This window comes from Pavona decussata, unplaced genomic scaffold (assembly GCF_977016875.1).
Source record: "Pavona decussata unplaced genomic scaffold, jaPavDecu1.1 SCAFFOLD_180, whole genome shotgun sequence".
NCBI classification, from domain to species: Eukaryota; Metazoa; Cnidaria; class Anthozoa; order Scleractinia; family Agariciidae; genus Pavona; species Pavona decussata.
The window spans coordinates 1,736,948-1,750,495 of NW_028145590.1; the positions used below are offsets into that span (position 1 = coordinate 1,736,948).

The window sequence follows — 13,548 nt, forward strand, 5'->3', positions numbered from 1 at the left end:
AAAACCACTAATTATAATAAGTATAAACTACATGTATTACACAATACTCTGCCAAATTCAACAAAAGTTGTGATTGACTATTGCTTGCATTTTGCGTCAAAGCGATCCTACCAAACAAAAACCGTTCATTGCAGTTCAGCCATGCGCCATGCAGTAAGAAATTTTGCCACTGTTGTCTAGAGATAATATATAGCAGTGACTCTGGTTTAACATTGCGTATCAACTTTCGGCTCAAATTTTGAAGAGTGAGTTGATGTTTATAACAAAAACAGAATATTTGTTTAAAATGTATTGTGGTCACGTTTGCCTTCGGGTCAAACTCCAAGTTTCAAAACCCGCTCTCACTTAGCAGAAAAGAATAGTGCTGAGCCAGAACGAGTCGTATTGAACGTTCTAATTTTATTTTAGTCAGGTTAAAACCCTTGGATGTCACATTTAGACGGGTTTAGTGATACAATTGACAACATCGTTGAAGTAACAATTCACCACACAGACCAAAAATATAAGATGACAGATGTGCTGTCAAACCAAAAATAAATGTTTTCAGTGAAATATAGCTTAGTATGTTTGTGCAGAAAGTTTGTTTTTTTACTGTTATTATTTTGTTTAGAACTGACTTAGACGTTGGACCTTCACCGCTGATGCAGTTAGAAAGCAATATTATTTTATTTCAGTTCCACGAAATATAACGCTTACATGAAACGAAAGAAGGGACGTTTCCCGGATTACCTCGATCGTTTACCTGGATGTTATTTTCTGATTTTTCCGCAAGGCTGGATCTTCGAAATTAAGAAATTCCACTAAGTTATTCATGATTCCCTTCTCTCTGAAAAAAAAAGACATGATTTTGGCACTGCTCTAGTAAAAGAATTGTTGTCACTGATAATGTGTTTTCATAGAAGCTATGACGTTTATTGAAGCAACGAACTTCGATTATTCAATCCGCCCCCCTGTTCCGAGATAAAACACCTTCTGAGCAGCTAATCCTGCTATAGAAAGCTGCTTTTTTAGAACTGACTTGGTCGTTGCACCTTGGCCGCCCATGCATTTAGAAAGCGATATCGTATTATTTCAGTTTCGCGAAATATAACGCTTACAAGAAGCGGAAGAAGGGACAAATCCCGGAGTACTTTCATCGTTTATCTGGATATTATTTTCTCATTTTTGACAAGGCTCGATTTTCGAAGAGAAATTGCATTGAGTAATTCATGAACCTCTTCTCTCCGAAAAAAAAAAAACATGATTTTGGCCACCGCTCGAGTAAACGAATTCCAAACGCCTGATCAGTCCAGCTACTGTAACTTCGACTGCAAGACCCGTATTACCTCTTTCTCCTGCCACCTTCTTTCGTGTAACATACACGACACGCCCGTCTTTAAGGCTTGCGCATTCCATTGCGGTATTCACTCACATTACGTTTACGCTTTAAGATTCTGTTTTGATGCTAAATCTTTATATTTGTCTTGACTAGAATGGTATAAACTATTCAATGAGTGACACAGGCATATTTTGTAAAAGGAAATCAGAGTGCTCCTTTCAAGAGTCGAACCTAAGACTTCCGATAACTACAACGTAGTTCGGATACTCTACCGCTAAGCTAAGGGAGACTCGTAGGAGCTAATTAAAGGCCATTAAACGGCAGGTTTAAGGGACGAACATCCTGCATACTGCTAGGATTTGAATGTCAATGTGAGGCATATGAGCATTGGGGGAAAAAAAAGGTATATTTTGAGCCTGGTGGATTAATGAGAATGAAGTATTATTATTATTCAGTGAGTGACACAGGCATACTAGGGAAAATGAAACAAGAACTTAACACTTTCGTTATCGACCCACGCGTTCAAAACAAAACACGGTGTTTTTCCCGGATTTCAAGAGACAAAAGGAACCGTTCATTGCAACAGGTTGTCTTTATCTTAACTATTATCTTCATTTGTAAAACCTTAATAGCACTAGCTCTAGCAACTCAGTATTCAAGAGAGAATATATTTAGTTTAAGGCTGTTTTCCTCATAATAAGATTACAAGCGAGAGAACAAATTACATGAGTCGTGTTGTAACATATTCCATTTTTATATTTTTAAAATAATCATGTCCGTCAATAGCACATGTTTATCTCGTGTTTCCCCTCCATACACCCACTGAAACAAAAGTGGGTAATTTTCCCGGATTCCAAGAAATAGTGTGGCTTATTTTAATTGGCCAGCTCGATAATATTGTGCACTTTAAGATGAAGACTTGTCCCAAACATTTTAGTGTAGCTTCGGAATTCTCGAGCTGCTGGTCTCGTTGCGAGTGACGTAGGTGTTTTTGTGAGTAGTCGAAATCTTGGTTTCCGTCTCATAGAGTGCTAAGTGGCCAAACGCTGTCAAAATCATGTTCCCGTCTAAAATGATTTTTGGGTCGATTTTGATCGACACCATAGGAGATTTCATCGCGTTCAAGTATTACCCGCAGGGAGGTTCTAGAGTTAGTTGGGCTTTCAACCAAGTAAAGTACAATTTGATGAAGCTCCAAAATGCTACTCATACGTTGGCAGACGTATTCTGCAACAAACCTGAAGAGTGCAAGAAGGCAGCTGACGAATTCTTTGTTATCGTTGCTGACATCCCTCATGACCTTGTGGAAAAGATTGCAGAGTTTGTGAAAAATTCTCCATCGCAAACAACACAGCAACCCCAAGGTGACGGTGCGGTAAGGAAACGGCAGCAAAGGGCCGCCAAGATAAACGCTGCCAATTATACCAAGGATGAAGTTTCACTCCAAGGCAACTCGTCAAAGGCGGAAGCGGTAATTAAATCGCTGAGGTTTTCGAGCTACGAAGAAAACAACCTCTGTGACCTTAAGGAAGGGATACCTCCAGGTGAATACGACGCCACTGTTGATGAAATAGCGGACTTGACTAACATGCCGGAGAAGCTGAAAAAAGTCATCAAGCGGGCGAAGAATTTTACTGAAGGAAATGTCCTAGCCGTTGACAGATTGCAATTCAAAACCGAAGATGGTAACATGGTTTTTGGCCGAGTGGCTGTTATTCGGAGAGGAGAAGTTCTGGATATGGCGTATTCGCTTCACTCCGTGGAATACCAGTTGAAGTCTAAACAACGCCAACCTGGAAACGCTGAAAAACTGCAGCAGTTTTCTGGCAGTCTAGAGGACGGCTCGGACAAGGGCGACGCGTTGGACGAAATTTCCTTTGATTTGAGAGAAGATTTTCTGGCATTCTTTCATAAACAAGCCATTCAAGGGTTTGTAAAGCACTGTGATTTCGTCTTGAAAACTTTGAAAGATGAAGACCGAGATGAAGTTCTCAAACAAATGGGTGTTACGAATGACGGGACAGCAAAGGACGAAAAGGCTCACTGAGTAAAAGGAACTTAGACTGTCACCTGTTGATTGTATATTTTTACCTTTTTTCATAATTAAGCAGGTCTCCAAATAGAAGCTTATTAATTTTGCTCTTTACCGCAGTTTAGGATCAAATCACTAGGATTAATTTAAATCGTATTTTAGGTATTTTTTTCTTTCGCTTTTACTTTTATCTTTTTAAATGTAAATGACCCCAGCTCGTTCAAGGGTTCCGTACCAGCCGAGGTCGGATTGAAAGTTAGAAGTGTTGGTTTCGGTTGATAGAGGAAAACAGGAGAACCTGGAGAAAACCCTCGTCAACTCCGGGAATCGCACCCGGGAAGATATCTTATTCCTTTTTTTTTTTTTCTCAGTTTGGTGGTTCTTCCGAGAAGTTTCCATTAATGTTATCTTAGAGTCAACGTAGCAGTTATCTCCGTAATCAGAGGATATTTGTATTTCAAACACCGAAATCTCGAGGGAAACCTCCCAGAAAAAGTGACGTCTTGCAGAAATGTTTAAATCCCGGTTAGCTCTAGGAAAATCCGGAAAGCATTTGGGTGCGACTATTAAGACAGAAACCCCAAATCTGCCAAAAGAAATGAGCAGGCTGAAGCGTTAAAAAGCTGTGCCAGATTAATTGACACCCGATGTCACAAAGTTTATTGTGATTGTCCAAATGAAAGCGAAACAAAAGCGCTAGGACATAACATCATTTCCATATCTTTATCTTGGTTTCAACGAAGATTTTTATTAAACATTTTTTATAAGCATTTTATAATTAGCAAAAGGTAAAAGAAATACAGTACATCTACGTTTTGACCTCTCCGACTGAACGCCAGTTTAAAGTCCAAGATAAACGTATAAAAATTTTGTGCAAAAATGTTCGTGTCCTTAGCTTAGCATCTCGTCAAAAAGTAGCTCAGTTTCGCTTTGAATTCGTTTGAGCTGATTTATTTGATTAAGTTAACACTAATGTAGTGTGTGAGCCAAATTGAACAATAATTAAGGAATGTGTTTCTCTTTATCAATGGAGTTGATAAGGCAATAATAATGCCCTTCGTCAGAGCTCGATTCGCTCTGAGGAAGGGCTAACGCTCGAAACGTCATCACTCGAATCTTTTTACTGTGGGCATTGCCTCATCAACAATAATTAGACAAACAACGTAATCGTGGTAATAGAATATTCATTATTGCCTTAGGGGAACAAAAGGTTTCTTAGAATGATGAAACCACAGAACTCATCAAAGCGATAAAAAGCTTACTGCGGGATTTGTTTTTATTAATATCTAGAGTTGGTAGATAAATAGAAAGCTGAAAAGTAAAATAATATAAACTAAATTCGATTTTGAGACGGCAATACGACTTTATATTGACGGCTAGTTGGGAGAAAATATATTCCGTATTGGGCGGAGTCGCGAAGCGACGGAGCCTAATACGGAAAATATTTTCTCCCAACGCCGTCAATATAAAGTCGTATTGCTGTCTCAAAAACGAATTTAGTTTTTTATCGCGAAACTGACATTTTGTTGGAGACAGTAAACGGAGAAAGTACAAATCGTGCGCTGATTGAAAAAGAAATTCTTACTTCAGTTAAACTGTAGCCATGGTAATATCCGTGCGCGAAATTTTTTTCTCGGGTCGGGTTATTTGAATTTTTGGCTTTAATTTTTACGTCAAAACAAAGAAAATGCAAAAATGTACAGTCCATAAAGCACCTACCATTGATGAAATGGAAGAGCTAGTAGGTTGAACATTTTACCAGCAAATGTTATTGAAAATTTGTTACCGCCGAGACAAAAACAACAACATGAAAACAGTGATGAATAAACTTCACAACCAGAAGCAAGAATAAAAAGAGCAACCATACTAGTACCCAAAAACGAAAGCAGAGCATTTTTATTCCAGCTTAGATGCCGTGGAGATTTAGAAATTTGAAAGAAACCAAGCGGCGGAGAATACTGTAAAATTACCGAGTCTGCCGTTCGGCGCTACGACAAGAAGATCAAATTGACAAACGTGAGCCATGAAAGAGAACGCAGTAGCGCTCTTGGAGCAATTTTTTCTAGAGATAAGAGACATCAGAAAAGAAACAGATCCTTTTGCTTTGAAAATGCCATAATTTATTGGAATTTAAGCTCATTGTTATTTACCGTGGCCGCTTTCACACTCAAGAAAGTCTTTTAAGTAAATTTCTCTTCATCGAGTTTATAATCACTCTTTTTCGCTTACCTTCAAGAGAAAAGTTGTATCCGCTGTATCATGGTACATGTTCACCGCAAAAAATATTATAAGTGGTCCTTGAACAGTGTCAGAAGCTTTGTAAACTGAAATGAAAAGAAATAAACAACACCATCCAACGTCGCATGTTCATTCACAGACGTAAAATTTTGATCTGTGTGCGCCAAACCCATTTAAGCGGCCGTGCTGTCATGCAGACAGTTTTTGAACCAATCAGAAACCGTCATTTTGAGACGGCAATACGACTTTATATTGACGTTTCAGCGCAATGGGAAGATCCCCCAGGATCGCGATAAATAAAATAGATGTAAGTAGTCAATGCTGTTTTTTTGTTTTTGTTTTGTTTTTTTGTTTTTTGTTTTTTGTTTTTTTGTTTGTTTTTTTTTTTTTTTCATATAGTTTTGCGATACTTATTTAATATCCTACTTCAAAGAGACAGACCAAATTAGGGATGACGTACTAGATGTACGTACCCCTCGTGAAACAACAGGGCGCTACCCCCCCCCCCTCCCCCCTTGGGGGGTACTAAAAAAATAATACGGGGAGGCTCTGCCCTGAGGTCCGACCCCTTACCCTTTTATATACCTTTCATTGACAAATGGTACCCCTTTCGTAAACCTTCCATTGGAAAAAAATGAAAGGCCCTTTTAAATACCTAAACGACAGATTTCCCTAACTTTTCATGTACTTCGACTCGTGAAATCCCTACCCTTTCAAATACCTGAAGCGTGAAAAAGGTACCCCTTTTGGGCGAAACCTCCCCGTATAGGCCATTATAGGGAGTACCCCCCGGGGCGCTACCGGAAAAAAAGTTGACCGATGACCAATGGGGGAAAAAATGGCAAGAAGGTGGAACCTTCAAGCGTAACTTTGCCGAGTTAGAACGGTCACGGTCCGCGTTTCTTTATATTTGGAAACGCGGATGACTGAGAATTTTTCAGTTCCCAGAAAGTCTATCATATGCCTTCAAGGTCAAGGTTTTGACACAAGAGAAGCTAGATGCTCGGTTATCTTGACTGCCCGGCTCCTTAGTCGATGCGACTCCGTAATCAGTAACTCACTTTTCCTAATCGTACTCTTGTGGGCTATCTAAAAGGAGTGATTCCAGTGGTCAACAGCAACTGTGTACCCTAGGATTCCGGTAGTACATCTAAGCCAGCCAGCCATTAATTTCATATCACAAATAATAGCTCACCACAGCTCAGGATAGCGAACCTTTTTTTGAGGGAATGTCCCCTGCCAATATCTGGCAGCTGGAAGCTTTTGTTTTTAATATTATGCCTCTTATGCAATAAGAATTTCAACCGAAGGCAGATAGGAGATATTTTTCCAGGGTTTTTACACCTTTTGCCCTTCATTATCAGGAAAAAAATTTTTCATTAGCACGAAAACATTGGGCAATGAAATTAATGTATAATCAGCTTAACTAGGAAATGAAACATTTCAATTTGTGGCAGAGTCATTAAGGAGTTTTGCATCGAAAAGAAGATTCATTAAGGGCAATTAGAATAGCGTTTTATCGAAAACAACATTCTATAGTGCGAATGAAGATTTATTAACCTAGAGTTAACGTTCCATTGCACGAATAAAAGTTCAACTGCAAAAGATTTTTAGTTACGTGGTTTCTGACTAATTTCCCAATGGATTTATATGGATGCTTAAATTTAAAGACGATGCTGTACATGTGCACACTGGTTTCGCAGTAATGGAGCACAGAGTTCGTCGAAACCGTATCCCAATTGAGCATCGTGAAAGGATACAGTAATTAGGGCGTTTGAAGACCCTCGCGAGAAGACGAGAAACGTGAACACGATAATTGCCAGAAAATGTGCAGCGTAGTTTAGGTTTATGCAGACTTACATATACCACGATCTTTGGATGGGGAGTTGATTGAAGAATAGAGCTAAGACTTGCTTGATTGTTACGCTGACTGTATCTCTGTTGTAATGAATTTTTTTCCTCGTTAAAGAACATTAAGAAGCGTCTTATGTTTGTTCATTCTCTTAAAACTTTGTTATTTCCATTAAATTGAACTGATATTCGCATTAATGAACGTTCGTCTCTATGTAAAATGCCTTACTGATGACACCGAAAATTAAAACGTTTGTCTATTTTCATACAATGATTGCACATTCGCTTTTATGATTTAATTTTTAACACTAATGAAAATGTATTTCCTGATAATGAAGGGCAAGAGATGTATTTTGCTGTGATACAGCATTGACTGGGCCTAATACACAATACAGTATTTCATTTAATTTGTTGAAAAACCGATGTTGATACCGCCTTCACTATACGTACTATACTTACAATATAACTACTGTTATATGGGGGGTAAGCTTCTAAAAATAAAGTATATGGTGCTGCATCTGCGAGGGAGTGGAAACGAATGGTTGGTTTTATCAACAGAATTGATAAGGTAATTTGACAACCGTGAAGCGATTCGAGTGCTGACGTTTGGTGCGTTAACCCTTCGTCAGAGCGAATGGCGAATACGCAAGATCCAAACGTCAGCACTCAAATCTCTTTACGGCGGTCAAATCACCTTTTTCGTTATCAACTTTGTTGATAAAACCAAACGTTCGTTACTGCTATATTGGGTTTCCCAACGTTAATATTGTAGGTGCATTCGCAGTGCCGAAGACGCGATGAGAGTAAAAAACGCGAAATATTTTCGAGTAAGCACAGACTGAGAAACTGAGAAGTTACGGAGCTACCTAAAACACCTACGAACTGAACATCTTGACCCCTTCAGTTTGCTTGACGTAGCGGCAACTTATCACATGCTCAACGGATCCGACAATCAGTAGGAACAAGATTATGTGCATGTAACGCCCACGAGGCCAGATTTCGGGATCCAGCTTACTCTACTATACAATTTCATCTTCCTCCTCTTCCTTTCTTCTTTCCCATAGCGTCTACTTCTCTATAGCTATATAGCTGAAAAGATCCTTGTTGGCGTTTTGGTGCGGTGAATGTGCTACAAATAGGGTGGGGGATAAAACTGCTGTGCCATTAAGAATAACGAAACATTAAGTCTACAGGTGTGGTTTATTTAAAGTGCAAAAAAAGAAGAAGAAGAAGAAGAAAGCACAGGATAAATTCTTAGTTCAGAGATTTTTCGGCACATCTTTTGTTTTCGTACAGTTTACTATCTAAAATGACCAGCTGCAAATTTAGATTGATTTCTTTATCAAAGTAACGAGGTGGCGTACACACGTATGCTATTAATTTTGGCCGGGTATAAATGCATTTTTTATGATGAGAAGAAAGTAAATTAAATTAAAGTGCTATTGCTCAACCTAAAGTTGATCAAAGAAAGTACATTGAACCGAACAGAATTTTAATGAAATTGAATAGGCTGGCCAACTGAATTCTCTATTCTTAATTTGAATTTCAGTAACTATGTTAAGAATTTGTTTTTATTTTATATCTGTCAATCCTCTAAAACTTTGTTCTTACTTTTTAGTTTACACTGAAATTTAATGCCGGCGAAAAACAGACCTTCAACGGAAGTATTAAGTTCAGGCTAACCATTTACCCTCAGTATACTATTAAACGCAGCCTTGGGAGGTCTTTAAACATCGTCTGAAACGTATATTTAACGCCGCTTCAAAGAAAAACAAACCGAAGTTAATGACCTTGAGATGTTGCCTCCGGGCAAAATCTTATCTTTCTCTGATCGTTAACTTTCAAATGCATCCTCCTTTTTACAGGTGCAAAATTAATCCGTACGTGCCTCATGTGAAAAATGACGCATTTAATAAAACTGAATTTCCATTAAATAAGCGTTTGTTATCGTATGTCAAGATAACTTAATCACGAAGTTTGCCGTTGAAGAAAAGTTATTTGTTTGGTTGCTCTTTTTTTACAAAACAACGAGATAACTTCAATTGTGTCCAACGAAGCCACTTTCTACTATACAGAGCACAAACTAAAGTGAACTGCATTTTGAAGGTACAAAATCAGTCTAATTTTAGAACAAATGTTTACAAGTCGAATTGTTACATCTAAAGAATTATCAAATGCAGATCGTAGAATGATAAGTTATGAAAACAGTAACACACGAATACGGTCAGTGCTCAACGAATATAATACAGCATAACAAACCGCACTTCAACTACGTACGGGTCAATTTTTCTTGACAACTTTAATTCAATTGAACAGGTACGATTTACGATTTGAGCTAAAGTTGAAACCCTCTTAAAGAGCAGAATATACATAACCAACTCGGTTCGATATAACAAGGCTTCATCTATAAACTCAAAACTGTAGCTTCGTGAGTGATTAGGTTCGTTTTGAATGGTTCATCTTCTACACCGTGCGACAAGAACCAGCTATACAAGAACGTGCGACAAGAACCAGTTATACAGTGAGTGATTAACTTTCGTTTTGAAAGGTATACTGAGGATTTCATCTAAACTGCACTGCAATTAAGAAAACTAGTCTCTTCAGGTTAGCACTCAATTCCTTCATAAAGTTAAGTTGACGAACAATTTTTACCTATCTGGTCACTCACTAGGATAAGTCTTGATGCACAACTGAGTTTACAAGCGGCCATTTCGACTGCGATTCAAGATTAACAGAAGCAACAGAACGAAACGATGGCCACAGAGAACCCATCACAAGGTACGCAAGTCGCTCACATTATCATAGCATGTTTCGCTTTTGGTGGAAACACAATGGTATGCCTCCTTTTCTCGAAAAACAAAGTTCTTCTAAAGAAATCGTACAATGTGTTTCTACTTCTTTTGGCTATGACTGACCTCCTAATGGCCATAGTTCTACTCGTGTCTTCTGCCTTTCTTTTGAGTGGTATGCTTCCTAAACAAGACAGTGTCTTGGCAAGCAAGATTTTCTGCCATGTTGTCTGGTCGGGTTGGCTTTTATTCACACTAAGCGATGCGTCAGTTTACATATCCTTGGTGCTTACTTACAAACGTTGGTGTGCTGTGGTTCAACCTCTAGCCTTCACCTCCAATTTCCACAAAAGGCGCTTCGTTATCATTTCTTTGGTCATCTGCTTACTTGCCACATTTTCGACACTACCCAGATTCTTCGAAGTAGATTACGACGCAAGCCGGCCCAATTACTGTTCGTGGATAGTTAATTCAACACCAAAACATCAGTCCTTGGCTGCCATACAGCTAACACTGAACATTATTTTCCCTTCAGGGGTCATGACAGGCATTTATTGTCACATGCTTTATAAAACACGCCTCCAAAAACACCGCGTGTTGCCTAACGACAGAGCCTTACAAAGACGTAAAGGTCGAAGCAAGATGGTGCGGTTTGCGTTAGTTGTCATGTTCTTCTGTTGGATGCCATACCAGCTTCTATATTTCCTCGCTATGGTTGACGTAACGCAACTAGACTCCATCACGCATCACTGGACCACTATTTTGGTGTTCGTCACGGCGTGCATTAACCCCTTCATATATGGTGTTACCAATCACACCTATCGACGAGGCTACTTTGAGATTGCGTTAGGCTGTTGCCCTGTTAAAGTGCACGGTTTCTTGTCACGCCATCTACCGATGTCTCAGATGCATCACGCAGCTATATTAGTGAGCTCTATTCACGGCAGAAGGCCTGTGTCAGCCCCTCAAACCTTCAGACAAACAGCAATGTTAGAATTGAACCCCTAGGAAGATTCCCTTAACCCTTTTTAAAAGCCCTTCCAGTGATCAGCATCAAATTCCTTCTTGTAACATGAACATCAATGCTTTTTCAACCCCTGAGGACATGAGAATTAAGGATATGATCACCCAAGTGAATTTTCTTGATCTAAATAACTTCTCCCCTGTACGTTTATCAGAAAGGTATAGGGACAAGATCGGAGAATTTGTTCATTGATATTAGGGGTTAAAGAGTTCATGGATGATCAGTGGTAATTTAAAATTTTGATGTTGGCCAGGCAACCAAAAACCATCGATACTGCTGGGAAAACAAACTGCTGGAAATAAGTAAAATGGCCAAGTTTGAAAAGTTTAAAATTGTGAAGATGTAGTTCCGCTTTCCAGACGTTTATAATCGAGACAGGCAAGTTACAAACGTTTATAAAATTCTCGGATACAGTGAAATTATATCTTCGCTATTTTAAAAGACAAGAAACTCAAACTTGACCTTTTCCTTCTATTCAGGTGGGGTCAAATATCCATTGTATCAACTATACACTGAAAATTTGGTATTTCAAATGTGGGTTGAGTTTGTTGTTGGTTCTCGTCCCTTCTCCGAGAGTTTTTGTTCGGGCTCTCTGGTTTTCCTCCCTCCACAAAAAACAATATTGACAAATTCCAATTCGAGCTGGAAACGGTGAGCTGTGAGCCACTCTGGATGTGCCACTGAAATTCCCATTTATTTACTTATTTTTATGATTTATTCTAGACCTAAGCTTTTGAAAACAAATGTTTATACTGTTTGAGAAATATATATCCTCTCTGAGAACAATCAACTTGCCAATAATTCCCTGCCTAGGAGAACTTACCTCCCCCCCCCCCCCCCCCCCTCCGCCTCCGGGAGAAGGGGATATTCCATTGAGTGGGCTATAAGGAAGGTATCATTCGAAAGAGATACCTTTTTCGTTTTTTCATCCTCTTGGTATGTAGGCCTATGTAAAAGGTAGTGAATATTTAAGAATACTTAAAATGATCGCAAAAATAGACTGAACTAAAAGGCAACCAGTTAAATCTAAGAATTAAAAAGTGTAATTTCGGTAGAAATTCCTCGGCAAAAACTACAATGCAAAATTATTATAACTTAAAGGGGAAGTATCACGCAAATTTGCTGTCATTTCAAAACCCAAAAATGTTTGTCAGCAGAAACAACGAACTAACTGTCAAGTTTGTTATAAATTATCACCCCAGTGCAATAAAACTGTCGATTAGTGCCTCTGGCCAGGGACAGAGTAGGCCGGCATGGATTGAAACATGAAAAATGTTAGGCTAATGTTTTTCAAGTGCTCGCATTTTTGTCGCAAGAACAGATCGTGAGTTGTTTCTTTCAAGAACTGAGTTGATTTCTTTCCTCTCCGTTGTTCTAGAATTATTTGGCAGCTGATTATTTCATCATTTTAACCAAAGGTACCATAAACCCCATGATACTTCTCCTTTAAGGGATATTCTTTCGTCTTTGATTTTGATTTGAGGTAGATAAAGCCGAAAGGGATGCAGTTTCCTTTACTTGTGTATATACGTGTAAGAGGCATCTACAACTTCGATAAAAGTGGTGCGTAAAGGCGGCGTCTACCCTCCCCCTCCCCCCTAACATCCCTGAAAAAAAAAAAAGAAAGAATAAGCTCAGCCCTAAAACCCTAAGGAAAATTCAAATTATTTACCTTACCAAAGCACTGAAAAAACATCGTACGCGAGATCTAGAAGGAATTGGTTTTACTCCGAATGGATATCCGAATGGTCACTCTTTGCAATTTTGTTTTACGCAAGGCTCATAATGTCAGAAATATGTTATACGGTCATGAAGTACCAAAGGAAATAACTCATAATATTCGTTATCCCATCGACCTTTTCTTTTTTTTTTTTTTTTTTTTTTTAATTTGATGTCATACACGCAACGGCATAAATGACTGCTACAGTTTTATGCGTATCAAACTTTGTGTTTAATTTTTGGTAGACAATGGCACTGGATTAACTTCCTTTTATGGGCATTTTTATTGTTTGCAGCTTTGAGGTTCTTTTATTTCTAGAACAAAAGCTTGAAAGAACCGACGCTTAGCAAATTTCCGACCGCGAGATTCAAAATCTTCGTTGATGACCAGATGTTGACAATATCACCCTTCTCGGGGGTGGGATAAGGGAAATGTCGCTCAGAACAACGAAAATTTTACCGGGGTACGGAGGGGAAAATTTGTTACACGACGCGCGGGCTGTCGACGTTTCAATGTATTTCCCTTCTTCACGCAAACCCGCGAATGTGAACGTTCAGAAGCACGCTAAAAGGGCTA

At 38.8% G+C, this 13,548-nt stretch overlaps 2 protein-coding genes across 2 annotated transcripts; both read left to right on the plus strand.

The window, feature by feature from the left end:
• The first annotated feature begins 2,217 nt into the window (after positions 1-2,217).
• On the plus strand, positions 2,218-4,677 carry LOC146463196 (uncharacterized). The gene has a single exon (XM_085084662.1). It carries the CDS (start codon positions 2,376-2,378, stop codon positions 3,363-3,365), a length of 990 nt encoding a protein of 329 aa, XP_084940788.1. The 5' UTR covers positions 2,218-2,375; the 3' UTR covers positions 3,366-4,677.
• A 4,807-nt stretch (positions 4,678-9,484) lies between these two features.
• On the plus strand, positions 9,485-11,437 carry LOC146463197 (C-C chemokine receptor type 4-like). The gene has a single exon (XM_085084809.1). The coding sequence runs from the start codon at positions 10,193-10,195 to the stop codon at positions 11,234-11,236; it is 1,044 nt and encodes a 347-aa protein (XP_084940935.1). The 5' UTR covers positions 9,485-10,192; the 3' UTR covers positions 11,237-11,437.
• Positions 11,438-13,548: the final 2,111 nt, after the last annotated feature.

Coding starts and splice junctions, on each gene's coding strand:
- LOC146463196 (XM_085084662.1), top strand. CDS start 2,376: ATGTTCCCGTCTAAAATGATTTTTGGGTCGATTTTGATCGACACCATA.
- LOC146463197 (XM_085084809.1), top strand. CDS start 10,193: ATGGCCACAGAGAACCCATCACAAGGTACGCAAGTCGCTCACATTATC.